Here is a 17,048-nt window from a genome sequence, read left to right as displayed (position 1 = left end):
AAATTGGAAATATACATCCTGAAGGCAAAAATAGGAATTTTTTTTTTAAAGATTTTATTTATTTATTTGACAGACAAAGATCACAAGTAGGCAGAGAGGCAGGCAGAGAGAGAGAGAGAGGGTGAAACAGGCTCCCCGCCGAACAGAGAGCCTGATGTGGGGCTCGATCCCAGGACCCCGGGATCATGACCTGAGTCAAAGGCAGAGGCTTTAACCCACTGAGCCACCCAGGCACCCCCAAAATTGGAATTTTTAATGGTGATATTTATAGCTTATTTCTCTACAAAATAAATACATGGTATATGATGATGTTTAGGAATTAAGTATATCTAACACCACTAACTTATTTTGGAAAATCATCACATGGTAGAATTTGTCAATGTGTTTTTAAGAAAAAAAGCTAGTGACTAGTATTTCCTAAGTGAAAAAGAAAAAAGAAAATTAGTGAAAAACTGGGTTCATCGTCCCACCTTGCTTTTTTAAAGGCCTAAATCTGTTTTTTTTTTCATCTACCTGAAAATTAATGTATATCAACCTATAGATTTTATTGAATGTAATTTGGCATTTTCCCTACTTAACTAGAATAAAGACAACTCTGAATCTTTGAAAATGTTGAATGAACAGCTACAATCTAAAGAAGTAGAACTGCTCCAGCTAAGGACAGAGGTGGAGACTCAGCAGGGTATGCCACTTATTTGTTACAAATATTATAATGGAATCAGTATAATTTTCCATTTATGCGTTATATCCATTATCAGTTTTCTATATCTGTATGCTAAGGCCTTAACTTATTTTATAATTTTAGGCTTATATTAATTTCTCTGATCTGCTTTCACCAAAATACCAACTCCTTTAACTTTTCCTTAGATATAAGTTGCACTTTTCCTAGAGGAAATTTGATGGTTTTTGTTTAGGGCTAGTTTATGATGAAGTAGATGAAGAAAGGAGTAGAACTCCATCCTTGTCAGAACATCTTGCCTGCTGGCATGTCCTGGATTTTCCTTTCTACTAAACTTTTGCCCACTATTAAGCACACTATCATGGAGTAGTTACAATTACTTTTTTTTTTTTTTAATTTAAATTTCTGAAGTTGTTAAAATGTGCAGATGAGATGCTAGAGTAAATAAGTAGTTCTGGAGCATATGGCTATTGGCCTGTTCCCATGAACATTCTGATGAGACAGGCTGAAGAGTAGGCCTCTGAGAGAGGCCTTTTGATAGGCATTTGAGATAAGCTCTCTTACAGTAGCTGGTTGGGGCTTTTTAGCCTCTCTATCTCTAGATAGACTAAAGAACTATGTCAAAGGTAAGTCAGTATCCAGTTGTATTGAGTTTCTATAGTAAATGTTTATGAATAAGTTGTTTTGATGTCATTTTCTAGGCCTGATGGTCATACTTTATACTCTGAGGGGACTAGATAGAGTAATTAGAGACATGAGCTTCAGTTTCCTCACTTCATTTAATTTTTATCACTGTCTTAACTTGACTTAAATATTATTGACTTGTCAGCAGTTTTAGCATGTATTTGATTAGTGTTGTATATTTTAAAGTTCCAGACTGACAAACTGGTACTTTAACCTAAACAGAAAATCAGGGATAGTGGTGATTAATACATTCTGAAACAAGATTGGTAGGTTTCTTATTCTCATTAGCATAAGTCTTTGAAAGTATTTTGAAAGTATTACTGTTTTTAAAAACTGTTAGTTGTGCATGTTTTATATTAGTTTTTGTATTATCTACGTTTTACTAGTATAACCTTTATGGAATCGCAACAAATGTAGAAGGCAGAAACAACAATTTTATTGTCCATCCTCTTTTTAGTGATAAGGAATTTAAATCCACCTTCATCAAACTGGGAGGTGGAAAAGTTGAGCTGTGACCTGAAGATCCATGGTTTGGAACAAGAGCTGGAACTGATGAGGAAAGAATGTAGTGACCTCAAAATACAGCTACAAAAAGCCAAACAAACGGTACTACAGAATTATTAAATTAAGAAATTCAGTATTCTGTGTATGCTGTCTATAGGATTTATAACTAAGGATTAAATCATAGAGTTAAATATATTTTAACTACCTGGAGAGTTAAATTCTCTGAAAAATTTACCTTTATCTTCCCTTTTAATCATTTTGTCTAAAATTTGATATAGTGTATACTTCTAGCATAATCCCAGAATTATAAAATTTTATTGTTTGAAAGAGCTCATTTAAAAAAAGCTTTACTAGTTTATTAATTTATTGAAGCGTTCCTTTTAAACACCTTTTCCTTCAGTTTCCTTAAGTTCTTTTTTTCTGTAAAGTTTAAAGAGAACTCGTTCTAAGTTTATCATTTTAATTTAATAATTTGATTAATATAGAGACCACAAGAGACAACTTAGTTTTTAGAACTCTTGAAAAGAAAAAACTTGACAGAGTCTACTAATTTACAAAAGTCTCAGTACTTTTGGGGCAACTTCAATTTTCAGCAAATAGCTGAGATTTTAAGAATTGGGTGGAAAAGTAAAAACAAAAAACCCTGCTGAGCTGCTAAAGTATGGTTAGCCTGAAGTCATCCACTAAAACACAAGTTGCCTCTCAGGTCCTCACCAAGTCTGTTTACTAATATTTTACATTGGGTTCTAACAAAGTTGAACACAAGTTTTTAGATGTCATGACAGTGCTGAAGAGAAAAGAAATGGTAGAAAAAAAGAGGAGTGTGAGAGCAATGTACCAAATGCAAAGTTTTAAAAATAGTTGTTACAAGCAAAGTTCAGTAGTCTAGAGTCAGTTGTTACATACACTGAAGTATTTTAAATAAGTTAACCAGTGAGAGAATTGTTTCTCAGCTTAACTATTTTTTGCCCATCACAGCATTCTAACCCCATTCTACCCCAGGTTCCTCTTGGGATGCCAATAACTGATGAAGACACTACTTCCCCCATATTGTCTGACTGCCCACCAGGACACTGCCCCTGAATCCCAATTGTCCTTAAGTGGAACTGACAGTTCTTTATTTATAATGTTGTCTTTATTGAAGGTGACCACCACTTACAGATGAGCCAGGCATTAAGAATAATGTAGCATTCTACCCTGGCCTCGGCCAAATGAATTCTTCTGAAATGGACAATGAGAACTGATAAAGGGGAAACACTACAGAGATTACTGTCAGTTTCTATTAGGGCAAAATACTTTTTTTTCCTGCTTAACATATGAAGTTAATTTCTGCCTCTCTTTGAACCTGTGATTACAGACAATTTCTTCAAATGCTTCCAGCATCCTATCCCACAAGCTTAGATGCCGTAGCCCCTGAGAAGCTAGCTAGCTGGCTGGCTGGCTGATGTGCTTGCTTGCTTGCTTATATATGTGTTTCTTAATTTTAATTTAAAAAAATTCCAATCTAATTAACATACAGTGCTATACTAGTTTCACGTGTACGATATAGTTAATCAACAATTCTAACTGCTCCTCATAAGTGTACTCTTAATGTCCTTCACATATTTTAACCTTTCCCCCCACCTCCCCTTTGATAGCCATCTATTCATTATTAATAGTTAAGAGTCTGTTTTTAGGTTTGTCTCTTTTTCTTTGTTCATTTGTTTTTTAAATTCTGCATATGAGTGAAATCATGATATTGGTCTTTCTCTGACTGGCTTACTTTGCTTATTTGCATTATACTCCCTAGATTCATCCACCTTGTTGCAAATGGCAAGATTCCATTCTTTTTATTGCTGAGTATTAGTCCCGTGTGTGTGTGTGTGTGTGTATGTGTATACAGACTCATGGTAATTCTATTTTTAACTTTTTGAGGAACTTCCAAACTATTTTCAAAGTGGATTATACCAGTTTGCATTCTCACCAACATGCATGAGGGTTCCTTTTCTTCCTCATCCTTGTCAGCACTAGTCTCTTGTGTTTTTTGATGTTAGCCATTCTGACAGGTGTCAGATGGTATCTCACTGTAGTTTTGATTTGCATTTCCCTGATGATTAGTGATGCTGAGCATCTTTTAATGTGTCTGTTGGCCATGTGTATGTCTTCTTTGGACAGATGTCTATTCGGGTCTTTTGCCCATTTTTTAAAAAATCATTTTTATTAACTTATAATGTATTATTTGCCCCAGGGCTACAGGTCTGTGAATCATCAGGCTTACACATTTCACAGCACTTACCATAGCACATACCCTGCCCAATGTCCATAACCCAACCACCCTCTCCCTACCCCGTCAACTCCCAGCAACCCTCAGTTTGTTTTGTGAGATTGAGAGTCTCTTAGGGTTTGTCTCGCTCCCGATCCCATCTTGTTTTATTATTTCCTTCCCTACTCCCCACAACATCCTGCTTTGCCTCTCAAATTCCTCATATCTCCTCTGCCCATTTTTAATTAGATTATTTTTTAGGTGTTGACTTGCGTTCTTTATATGTTTAGAATTCTAACCCTTTACCAGATACGTCATTTGCCACTATCCTCCCATTCAGTAGGTGTCTTTGAGTTTTGTTGTTTCCTTTGCTGTGCAGAAGATTTTTATGTTGATGTAGTCCCAGCAGTTTGCTTTGGTTGCCCTTTACTGAGGAGACATATCTAGAAAAATGTTGCTAAGGGCAATGACAAAGAGATTACTGCCTATGTTATCTTCTAGTCCTATGGTTTCAAGTCTTACATTTAGGTCTTTAATCCATTTTGAGTTTACTTTTTGTGTATGGTGTATGAAAGTGGTGCAGTTTCATTCTTCTGCATGTACCTGTCCAGTTTTCCCAATACCATTTGTTGAAGAGATTGTCTTTTCCCCATTGCATATTCTTGCCTCCTTTGTCACAGATTAATTGACCATATAGGCACGGGTTTATTTCACTGTGCTCTATTCTGTGTCTGTTTTGTGCCAGTACCATGCTGTTTTGATTACTAGAGCTTTGTGGTATGTCTTGAAATCAGGGATTGTGGTATCTCCATCCTTGTTCTTCTTTCTCAAGATTGCTCTGGGTATTCAGGGTCTTTTGTGGTTCCACACAAATTTTAGTATAATTTGTTTAGTTCTGTGAAAAGTACTCTTAGTATTTTGATAGGATTGCATTAAATCTGTAGATGGCTTTGGGTAGCATGAACATTTTAACAGTTTGTTCTACCAATCCATGAGCATGGATTATCTTTCCATTTGTCTATGTCATCTTCAGTTTTTTCCATTAGTGTTTTATAGTTTTCAGAGTACAGGTATTTCACTTACTTGGTTAAGTTTATTCCTAGGTATTTTTACTATTTTTGATGTAGTTGTAAATGGGATTGTTTCCCTAATTTCTTCCTGCTACTTCATTATTAGTGTATAGAAATGCAACAGATTTCTGTATAATTGAGTCCTGCAATTCATTTCTCAGTTTTACTGAGAATTCATTTCTCAGTTTTAGTAGATTTGGGGTGGATTCTTTTCAGGTTTTCTACATACAGTATCCTGTCATCTGCACGTATGATCATTTTGCTTCTTCCTTACCAATTTGAATGTCTTTTTTTTTTTTCTTGTCTGATTGCTGTGGCTGCCATTTCCAGTATTGTGTTGAATAAAAGTGGTGAGAGTGGACATCTTTGTCTTGTTTGGGACCTTAGGGGAAACGCTCTCCATTTTTTCCTCTTGCGTATGATGTTAGCTGTGAGTTTTTCCTATATGGCATGTATAATGTTGTGGCATGTACCTTCTATACCTACTTTATTGAGAGTTTTATCATGAATGGGTATTGAATTTTGTCAAAAACTTTTTCTGCATCTTTAGCATCTTTTCTCTTGTTCATGTGATGTATCATGTTGATTGATTTGGGAATATGGAACCACTCTTGCATCCCAGGAATAAATTCTACTTGATCATGGTGAATGATTTTTTTTTTTTTAATGTATTGTTGGATTTGGTTTGCCAGTATTTTATTGAGAATTTTTGCAGCCGTGTTCTTCAGCAATATTAGCCTGTAGTTCCCTTTTTGTGTAGTATCTTTATCTGGTTTTGGTATCAGGCTAATGCTGGCCTTGTAGAATAAATTTGGAAGCTTTCCTTTCTCTTCTAATTTTTGGAATAGTTTGAGAGGACTAGGTATTAATTCTTCTTTAAATGTTTGGTATAGTTTCCCTGTGAAGCCATCTGGTCCTGGACTTGTGTTCCATGGGAATTTTTTGATTAATTATTCAATTTCATATCTGGTGATTAGTCTGTTCAGATTTTCTATTTCTTCCTCATTCAGTTTTGGGAGATTATATGTTCGTAGGAATTTCTCCATTTCTTCTAGGTTTCCTAGTTTGTTGGCATATTATATTTCATAATGTTCTCTTACAGTCCTGGGTATTTCTTATAAATGTTTTCTCTTACTGGTTTTAAATTTTATCTTTATCACTACTTTTTGCCATTTTATGATTTGCTGTGGACACTTGATGGCATCACTGAGTTTCCTAAAACTTTTTTTTTTTTTCATTCTTCCGTTCAGTTTGATTTGTTTTCCATTACTCTGTCCTCCAGATCACTCATTGTTTTCTCTGCATTCTCTAGTCTGCTTTTTTATTTCTCTAGTCCACTTTTTTATCGAGTGCATTTCTAATTTCAGTTACTGAGTTACTATTTTTTATCATTTCTATCACTTTTTTGAGGGTTTCACTGAGGTCTTCCACTCTTCTCAACTTCAGTGAGTATCTTTATGACCATTATTTTAAATTCTACATTAGGCATATTACTTAACTCTGTTTTCTTTAGCTCTCTTTGCTGTGTTCTTATCCTTCTTCCTTTTGGGACATAATCCTCTCTTAATTTTGTCTCTCTGTATTGGAAAGTCTGCTATGTCTCCAGCTCTTGAAATAGTGAAATGGAAGAGGTCCTGTACTCTGCAGTACAATGTCCCCTGTTCACTGGAACCTCATGTTTCAGGGGTGTCTTCTGTGTATGTTGTGTTACCCTACCGTTCAGGTTGAACTGCTTTTGCCTTCAGTCCATTTGTCTGCAGTGGCTCTCTTTGTTGTGAGTGGGCTCGGGTCTCTGTGTTGTTTGTGAGCTAGTTTGGGTTTGCCTAGGGTTTGGCTCAAGGCAGACCAGGCTTTTCCCAGACACAGTAGTCAAGGTACTTTCCCTGTGTTGTGCCTTCAGAAGCTTTTGTTGGTGAGCTGGCCCTATAGTCAGACTACGTGTCTATTCTGCTACCCACTGCAGTGGCCACAGCTGGACTCGTGTGTGTGTGGTTGCTGTCCCCTCTCTCCAGGGTAGAAGTCACTTTGGAGTGGTGCTGGCCTTGTCAGGGCTGCCTATACACTGCCTACAGACCTCTTTGGATGGGCTCTGACCAAAGGCATATTGGAAGGGGCAGGTGCACAGGAGAATGTAGGGGCAGGGCATATGGTGTTAGCAAGGTTTGATGAGGTCTACTGTGAGAGGGGAGCTGGAGCTGCTTTTGAAAACTGCTTTATCGCTGGTGGGGGTGCGTCTACAGAAGAGTTGGGGCCAGGGGAAGTGCATGCAGTGCCAGCAAGGTCTATGCTGGTCTGCTGTGGGAACGTACCTGCTGCTGCCCCAAACTCTGGAGGCTGGTTAGATTGGAGAGGGCAGATTTGCAGAAGCATGTAAGGCATGCTATTAGCAACCTATGTGGAAAGTGTGCTGCACTGGTTCCTGCACGTGTCCATGTAAATAGGGTGGTGGCCCAGGGAGGGAAATGGCGCCCACCAGCCCTTTTGTTCTTGGGGAAGTCTCCTAAGGATCCCTGCTCCTCTAGTATGTGCTCTCTCCCATATACTGGAGGCATTTTTCAAAGTGCTGTTTCTTTGCTCTGTCTTCTTGAGGCTGATTATGCTTTTTAAGGGCCAGGATTCTGTTTCCTCTCATCCTCCCTTTTCTCCCAGAGCTGAGCCCACCAATTTGTAAAGTCCCAGGTGTTAAGCCTCAATGATTGTGGGAAGTGGGATAACTAGGCCCCTCTGTGTTTTCAAAGCCAAATATGGAGATTCATTTCCGCTGTGTGTGTTCCCCATACCTGGGGTCTTGGTGTGAGGGTCTGCTTTTCTCCCTTCCTGGTGCCAGTGGTGTCCCTCCCTCCTGCAGATAGTCCTGTGGGTAGATGTGTGTAGCTCCTGCCTGCAATTCCTGCCTCTTCAGTATGGCCTCCTCTTTACTTTTTGTTGTGAATAGTCTGTTCTGCCAGTTCTCTGGGTTATTTACACTGATGTGGATGTTATCTGGTTGTGGAACGAGGTGGGCATAGGATCCTCCTACTCTGCCATATTTTTCTTCTTCAAAAAAAGGCCTCTAAAGATTTTATTTATTTGAGAGAGAGTACGAGATGGGGAGGGCAGAGGGAGAAGCAGACTACCCGCTGAACAGGGAGCCCAGTGTGGGGCTCAGTCCCAGGACCCTGATCATGACCTGAGCTGAAGGCAAAGGCTTAACTGACTGAGCCACCCAGGCACCCCTAGAGGCTATTTTTCTTTTTTTTAAGATGTGATTCCAACAAAGGATCTATACCTTGAAGCTCTGAATTATAATTGTCAGTAAATAGATTTTCCTTGAAAGGAAGATGATAGCTTTTTACATAATGGATATTTCGTTACAGAGTAGGAAAAAGTACCATGGAATTGTAAAAAATTTGGCTTATAATTATGGCGTTGCTTATTAACTATGTAACATTAGGAATATCTTCTTAACCTGTTTTCTGTAAAGTAGACTTAAAAATCTGTTTTTTTCCATAAAGGTTAGATAACATGTAACACTTTTAGCACAATGCTTAGTATATAGTGTATTCAGTAAATCAGTGTATTTCAAAAAACTATGTACACTTCGTATATAGTGTATTCAGTAAATCAGTGTGTTTCAAAAAAACTTATGGTAATCCAGAAACGCAGTACTGTTAAGTGGGTGTGAGTGTTATAGTTCAGTTCTTATTAGTTACTCTTTTCCACTAGATGGTGCTAGGGGATAAATTTGCTTTTAGTATAATTCATCTATCATAAATCCAAAAAAACAGATATTTGAAGGTAGAAGAAACTTTAGAAATTTTTCACTTACTGCTGAAATGGCATCTGGAAAGACTAAGAAACAAGAATTTAATACAAGAGGAATTGTTTTTAAAAAAATTTAAGACTTAGTTCTCACTTTCATAGGGATTTCTTTGGCAGGGTGAGGGGGGATTTAAAATTTAAAAATGCTCATAACTAAGATAAAGAAATGAACCAGGAAAAGGGAGAATGGAATGCTTGATATAGACTTACTAGAGGTTCCAAGTGATGGAAAATCTTGATGTTGTGAGGTATATACTTTTAAATTTTGTTCAAAGGTATTGATGATCAGAGTCCTTTTGGATATGGGAATCAGAAAGCAAGGAGAAAAATTTATGTTCACCTTATTAATCTTATATCTACTATAGCCATATTTACAAGTACTTTTGAGGTGGTATTTTCTGTGAAACATTTTATAACATCTTTTAAAGTGTGAAATAGCATCCCTACATGGACACAATAATGAGGGTTTTTTGTTTGTTTTTACTCAGTAGATTACTGTTCTGTATTAATGAGATCAAGTTTCCAGTGTCTGTTCCACTATGGCCTTTTTAAACTTTCCCCCAATATTCCAGTCATTTATATTCGGAAAAGTTATCCTTTGGGGAAAAAAAAGACACTAGGGCCAAAGAAGTTTAGAAAGCACTGGATCTATAAAATGGAGTTGGTGTAAAGTCTAAGGTACCGGGACACCTGAGTGACTCAGTTGGCTAAGTATCTGCCTTTGGCTCAGGTCATGATCCAAGTTGGGCTCCTTGCTCAGCAGGGAGTCTGTTTCTCCTCTGCCTGCTGCTCCCCCTGCTCCCCCTGCTTAGGTTCTCTCTCTGGCAAATACGTAAAAATCTTTAAAAAAAAAAAAAAAAAAAGTCATCTGAGGTACCTAATAATAGCCCAGTTAGTGATTCACAGTGTGCTCTTATACATACCAAAGTTCTGAGAAGTCTTAGAGTGTGGGAACCTGTTTAATTTGAACAGTGTTTCCCAATATTTTATTTTTATTATTATTTTTAAAAGATTTTATTTATTTATTTGACAGAGAGAGATCACAAGTAGGCAGAGAGGCAGGCAGGGGCGAAGGGGCGGGGTGGGGGGGAGGCTCCCTGCTGAGCAGAGAGCCCGATGCGGGGCTTGATCCCAGGACTCAGATCATGACCTGAGCTGAAGGCAGAGGCTTAACCCACTGAGCCACCCAGGTGCCCCATCCCAGTATTTTATAATGATGGCCCCTGTATATGTGAAACTTCCACATCACAAAGTACTAGTTGGGAAACAGATCTATATTTCTTAGCAATTACAGCTTTTTAACTTTTTTTTTTTTTTTAAACAAATGACAGGATCCATCTCAGGAAGACAATCTGAAAAGCAGTGATCTCCAAAGACTGAGCATTTCAAGGTATGAATATTTTTCAACATTCAGAAATAACATACTCTCCTCTGTAGGCCACTTTTTATAGCTTACCTAGATTTCTGTTAGGATTTAACCTTAAAAGTGAACGGATACCATTTGGGTACTGCATGTAATCTCTGATCACAGTGGATTTATAAAAAACATTTAACTGCTCTTCAACAGTTGGTTTGAACCAAAGTAGTAGAAAGGTACATATTGTGAAGCCTTAAACAGAATTTTTGAACATGCGATATTTTAGATAGGGCTTTAGGGAGCTAGCTGTATAGAAAGTATTCTGTAATGAATCCTGATTTTGCATGAAGAATTATACATTTCCATATACAGTAATACCACCCTGTCCTTAAGGCAAACTTGGACCACCTTAGTCTTTGGTATAACATGAATTACAAGAGAACTGTCCTCTTGGGATAAAAACAAAAGTAGCTGTAAGATTTCATGTTTTATTTTAACCTTTTTTTCCCTTAAATATATATCATTTAAGTAACATGTACTGTGTTTCACATTATCTTATTTTACATCCCTTCTGTATATGGATACTTTAATCCAATGAAAAATAGTGAGTTGACTTCATTGTTAGATCATTTGGCTTCCAAGGTTAACAAATCTAAAGTAAATAATGTGAAATGGCTCCTACCTATTTCTGTTGAAAACCCAATTGTGAGAAATGATCAACTAGGGCAAACAATTTGAGGATTGCAGCCAATCTTTTAGATCCAGGGGGTAGGCGAACTTTTTCTATAAAGGACCATCATATTTAGGCCTTGTGGGTCATAACATCTTTCTTGAAACTACTAAACTTTGCCATTTGAACAGTTCTTCCGTTAATGCCTTCAAGTTTCATCTAACTTTACAGCAAGGAAGTTATTCCTTTTTAAACAGTGTGTCTAGGTCAGTGTCCATGTAGATTATTTCTGAAAGTTGTCTTTAAGATATATTTATTTATTTTAGAAAGAAAGGAGTTTTGTGTGAGCAGGGAGAGGCAGTGGGAGAGGGGAAGTAGACTTCCCACTGAGCCTGGATTCCAGCACAGGGGTTCCGTCTCACCACCATGAGATCATGACCTCAGCTGAAACCAAGAGTTGGATGCTTACCAATTGAGCCACCCACGTGCCCCATATTTCTTCAAGTTTTCTTATCAAAATTAACTTTTCTTCTGTCAACTGAGCCTCCCCTCATTTTGTTGTATTTATCAGCTTGTAAGCCTCTTCAAACCATTTTTGGTAAGAAGCAGGGAACAAAGAAATATGTTAGAATCAGAGTATGTCAAATGAAAGAGCTATGTATATTTTATATTAGAGGTACGTGATACAGAGTGAGACTTCTTCCATTCATGGGAAATTTTATCTAATTTGGATCACATCGCCTGAGAATAACTCAAAAAGCTGCCCCCCGCAACCTCCCTGCAAATGTTTTTTAAGACATCATATAATTAACAAGACAGTAAGGGATCTCCACACCAGGATTTAAGGGGATAAATATACAAGGAGATGAGTCTAGTTTTTGAGGCTGCCAGGTTATATAATTGTGGCTTCAAAAGTACAGTTATGAATTCTCTAAAGCTTGGTAGTAACTCAGAGTATCAGCTGAGAGAAACAATTTTTAGAAAGATTTGCCCTAAGTTCCTCACTCTAAGAGCTACGTGTCTGCTAAAAGAATTGTGTAATTAAAGCATGTCCTGATGATTTGCTAGTGCTCAAAGTGTACTTACGGTTTTATGCAAGTTGGTTTGCATTTATTTTATGTAAACAATGTGGATTGCAGAACTGATTAGGTTTCCCTTTTCTGGTTAGTAACTAGAAAACTAATAACGAAATTTGTAGCTTACCCCTTGGTAAGCTTTGTTATCGTGCATTTTAATGTTAGTCTCATTCCTAGCTGCATTTTATCTTGTTTTTCCTTCACCTTACCGTTTATACCTGTGCCCAGTTTATAGTCCTGTGTTGTTTTAATATTTTTAAGTTACCTCATCACTTTTAAGTGGAACAGTTCAGATATAAATTTACTACATTAGCAAAAAGGTTAATAGGAATGTTTCCACAAAACCTTTAAGTACGAGTTTATGTATTTTTAAGGATTATTTATTTATTTGTAAAACACCCTTTTTGGGAAAACTTTTTTTTTTTTTTTTGGGGGTATGTCCTCCATCATATTGCCTGGTGAATGAGGTACTATATTGTTCCCTCATGTAGAGTGAACCTTTAGTTACTGGAGGCCTTTTATCTGGTACTTACTGTGTAGAATATCATTTTAACAGCAGGCCAACCAGGAATTTGGCCTGTGTCCTGCTTGTGTTCCATTTGGTTTTAGCTTTATAGGTTGTTGTGCTCAGTGCTTAAACATATATAGGTATGGAGTAAACTTATATGGTAAATTTCTTAAAAATGTAAATCTTTAGGAAATATGGATTAGGTTAGTGTTTTTCAAATGGTGCTGTGCTCCCTTAGTGGTCATGAAACAGTGTGTTGAGAGAAGTATTTTAAACAAATATTGAATAAAATAGAAGAACATACCAGTGTGTATTACACATAATGAGGGGGGTTAAGTATGGTTTCTCATAACTTACTCTTTGGGTTGCAGTGTAAAATGATTCGTTGCTGTGCCTCACAGTCAAAAATGTCTAAAAGATACTTGGTTTTGGGGAATCACAGTTGTCAAAATACACATTTCTAAATCTTTAGCTCTTGGATAAGATATCTCATACTTTGATTTTAGAACTTCTGGGGAATGTAATTGTGTAGTAAATTTGCAGAAGCTAAAGAAAAACACAAATAGGTGAAGTAAAAAATTGGATTTTTCTTAGACAAGGAATACTAATTTCAGTATTGAAGAGTTGAATAGTTTCAATTAAGAAAACTGGGCTTTTACACAATTTGACTTCATAAGCAGGACATGAAGCCTGCTTATTCACATTTCAAGGAGGTACGTTACATTTAAAATTTAGAGGATTGAAATTTGTGGTTAAGAAGGTTGTGTTGGCAGCCAGCATATTGGAGGTGCTTGGTAAATGTGTGATGAAGATGATGGTAATAATGATATGAAAAATGTTACCCCCAGCAGGGCAGCAGGCAGTCCTTAGACTGGATAATTAAAAGATGGCTTTGATCAGCAACATGTTAGAATATGGAGTAATCTCCTGAACCTGTTTCCTCACAGGGAAAATGTTATACCCAGCTTGTCAAGTTGATGCAAGAACATGGTTGAACATTTATTACATTAGGCATTTTTGTAGGGTTCTCATTTGGGGTGCTTTTTAGTGTTGCTTCTCAGTGCTCAAGTAGTTTTATAATTTGTTACACACACACATTTGCACCTGTGTCATTTAAAGCAAAACTTAGCTAAATTCACACTCCTGGTTGGTTGGGAAGGGGGACACAGCCAGCCTATACAATCTCAAATATATCTAGATAAGTGAAGGTTAGTTGGAACCCCGCTAAAGATTTGTGGATGATAATTTGCCTTTTCCAATCTCACTTAAGGTAATGATTTAAATATTTTGGTCAAATAAATTAATTTTGTGAAAGTACTCAGACTGTAGCACTTTCTAGTGTAAATTGACTGTTACTACTTTATTATCCACAAGGGGGAGAGCTTATACTTAGTAATTTGTTGGTTTGGTTTGGTTTGGTTTTTAGCTGTAGTTTTTTAATTCAGGTGACATTAAGGGCAAAAGAAAAAGACTTAGATGTATGTTGAACTTGGTGACCTAGTTTTTGGTTTAACCTAGTTTATAAGCAGTCTTCATGAAATTGAATTGGAAAATGTGTATTAGACACTGCTTTAACACTTCTAATTGTTTTTTACTTTACACGCTTAGCTGTTTTTAATGATTAAATGTATTTGATATTCTAGGACCCAGACATGGTCTTGGATATTTGCTTTTGTTTTCTCAAAGTTAGGTACTGATTTGTCATCTCATGCCAATAACTAAACAGTATTTTTAAACTCTATTATTCATATCGTGACAGCCTGCATGAATTAGCAAGTTTAAGTGCTGTATATGTGTTACGTAATGTGAGTAACTCTTTGGAAAGCGTACTGAATACCCACAATTGCAACAAGGAACCAACCACTCTTCACACTTAAGAGGGTTCCTATGTGAAACATTCTTTGTAACATACATCTCAGATGTTTACTGGTGAAATGGGGGTGGTTAACTAATTTTTGTTAAGTAATTATTTAACACTTATCAAAAACCTGAAAAAAGCCCTGTGATTTTTAATAGACTCCTGTTTGGCAAATGACATTTACAATAGACTAAAACATGTAGATTTTTCCTGAAAGCAGTATAAAGTTTATTCTGCTTCTAGTGAAAGAATTGTAGTCTTAGTGGAATAGAAATACCTTGACAAAAAACGTATATAACCTTACATTCAAAACAATGATTTTTTTTTTTTAAAGATTTTATTTATTTGACAGAGATCACAAGTAGGCAGAGAGGCAGGCTGGGGGCGGGTGGGGGGTGGGAAGCAATCTCGCCACTGAGCAGAGAGCCCCATGTGGGGCTCGATCCCAGGACCCTGGGATCATGACCTGAGTCTAAGGCAGAGGCTTTAACACACTGAGCCACCCAGGCGCCCTGGAACAATGATTTTTGAGTAGCTCTGTTGCATTGTACTTCAAACAGGATCTTAGATTTAGGTATCAAGAGTATTATACCTTGGTTTATTTAAAGGTTTTTGTTTATAGCTAGATAAAAATTGATGTATTTTCTAACTTGATCTACTTATTAAATTTACACCAGTATCTTTAAGAGGCAGTAATGGTCATTTGAATGCTATGCGATCAATTGTTTTTATACTTAACATTTTACATATCCTTGTATAGCAAAGTAGGAATATATATTGAAGATCTCAGTTTATTTAGTTGGCAATTAAAAACCAAAAAAAATCATGAATATCCATGTTTAAGGGAAGAATGAGACTTTACAAATTGGTGTAAAATAACTTGTAACTTCTCAGATAATTGAGGCAAAATACTTTTAATTATGAAAATGAGAGGCATTTATGAAGTTTTAAATTTGTTTCATATAATCCTCTCTCTAGCTTTTTTTCTCTTACCAGGAAATCATCTGGCTCTTCTTGTCTTGTGCTGTCATGTCACATTGGTTTAGACCAACCATATGAGACAGCCCAGTCAAACATAAAAGAATGAAATGCATGAAACCTAAATTTTAAATGTGGATTTGGGTATACATTCAGCAGTTGATAGATTTCAATTCACAATGTCAAAACCAAGTAAGAGTTAAATACAAATTAAAACTCTATACATGAATAAACGTCACTTTATTTTTGATCTGATTTGTAAATGAAGACCATACCCCTTGAAGTAGTGTCATAGCACAGCACATTATAGGCTATAATTAATAAGAAATTTGGTGGTAATACTACTACTTGTAATATCCTTCTGTTTAATATAGTTCAGTTAATGGCCAGAATTGTGAATAAGATCTTTTTACTTATTCTAATGCCCATATTTCTGTTACTTAATGAGGAAGTTTTGTTTTTTATCTCAAAACTAATTGGAACAGAAATGCAGATAATGTTCATTTCTATATTAAAGTCAGTCCTTTCTGTCCATAAAGAAAGTTATATAACCAGTAACTTTAAAAAAAAAATCTATTTCAGTGATAATATGCAAAATGCATACTGGGAACTGAAGAGAGAAATGTCTAATTTACATTTGGTGACTCAAGTACAAGCTGAACTACTAAGAAAACTGAAAACCCCAACTACAATCAAGAAAGGCAAGTTAATGTTTGCTGGAAACCCTATTAGAAGAGCAAGTGGCTACCGTTTCTTATCAAAATCTCATCAGATGATTTTGATAAGCCAAAGTATATATAGTATGTTCACAGCCTACCTATTCTCTGCTTTGGCTTCATTCTCATACTGGTCAACTTCACACATAAAGGTGTTGCTGATGTGTTTTTTCTTCAGTACTGTATTCTTTTCCCCTTGTGGCTTTTTTTCTCAGCCAAGTGTTGCTTATGTGTATAAGGCTGAGGTGTTAAGTTTGCTCTAGTTGACCTTTTACCACAACTCCTTCTTATATTTAAAAAAAAGAAAAAAAGACACCAAGACACCGAAAACTATTTTTCATTCCAGTGTTACAGAGTATATCAAAGACCTAGCTCTTTAAATTGTTTTGAAGAAAATTAATGCATTTATTTATTGGGTTCATTTGGTAAACTTAGATTGTTTAGAATGGAGACCAGGTGTTATCCCCTTATCCCTTTCAATGAAATGAAAATTTTCATTGATTTGCTTTTCATATGTAACTGCTTGGCTGACTAAACTTTCTGAGTTTTGGGCTAATATAGTACTATTTTGCCAAAGCTATTTTTATACCTCAATCAGTGCATTTGCACTTTTTCTTACATAGTAGGTATATTCCTGAAAAGTTGTAAATTTGAATGCCCTAAGTTTATTTTAAAAGGAATGAGATGTTACTTTTTTATAAAGAATATTCACTACCACCTAATTTAAAATTATATGCACCTCGTATTGCTGCTAAAGAGGGCACAAGAGAATTTTGTTTTATAAATCTCCTCAGGAGTATTTACTAGTAGGGAAAAAGGAAAACTAAAGTCAAAACTCCTTTCAGTTTCATCAGAGTTATTTATGAATCAGGAAAACTAATACAGTGCTCTGGCAGGCTCCAACT

At 36.3% G+C, this 17,048-nt stretch overlaps 1 protein-coding gene across 3 annotated transcripts in view; it reads left to right on the top strand.

Annotated features, from left to right (window-relative positions):
• The window catches only part of AZI2 (5-azacytidine induced 2), a 39,844-nt gene that overhangs the window by 19,434 nt on the left and 3,362 nt on the right, over positions 1–17,048 (top strand). For all 3 annotated transcript variants that reach the window (XM_080814932.1, XM_080814931.1, XM_080814933.1), the window contains 4 exons: positions 583–682; positions 1,821–1,969; positions 10,312–10,370; positions 16,010–16,128. In XM_080814932.1, coding sequence (XP_080671058.1) covers positions 583–682; positions 1,821–1,969; positions 10,312–10,370; positions 16,010–16,128 — 427 coding nt within the window. The remainder of the gene's footprint in view (positions 1–582; positions 683–1,820; positions 1,970–10,311; positions 10,371–16,009; positions 16,129–17,048) is intronic.

This window comes from Martes martes, assembly GCF_963455335.1.
Source record: "Martes martes genome assembly, chromosome: 1".
Taxonomy (NCBI): Eukaryota; Metazoa; Chordata; class Mammalia; order Carnivora; family Mustelidae; genus Martes; species Martes martes.
Note: the sequence above shows the minus strand (reverse complement) of the source record. Positions and strands in the feature narration are given on the sequence as shown.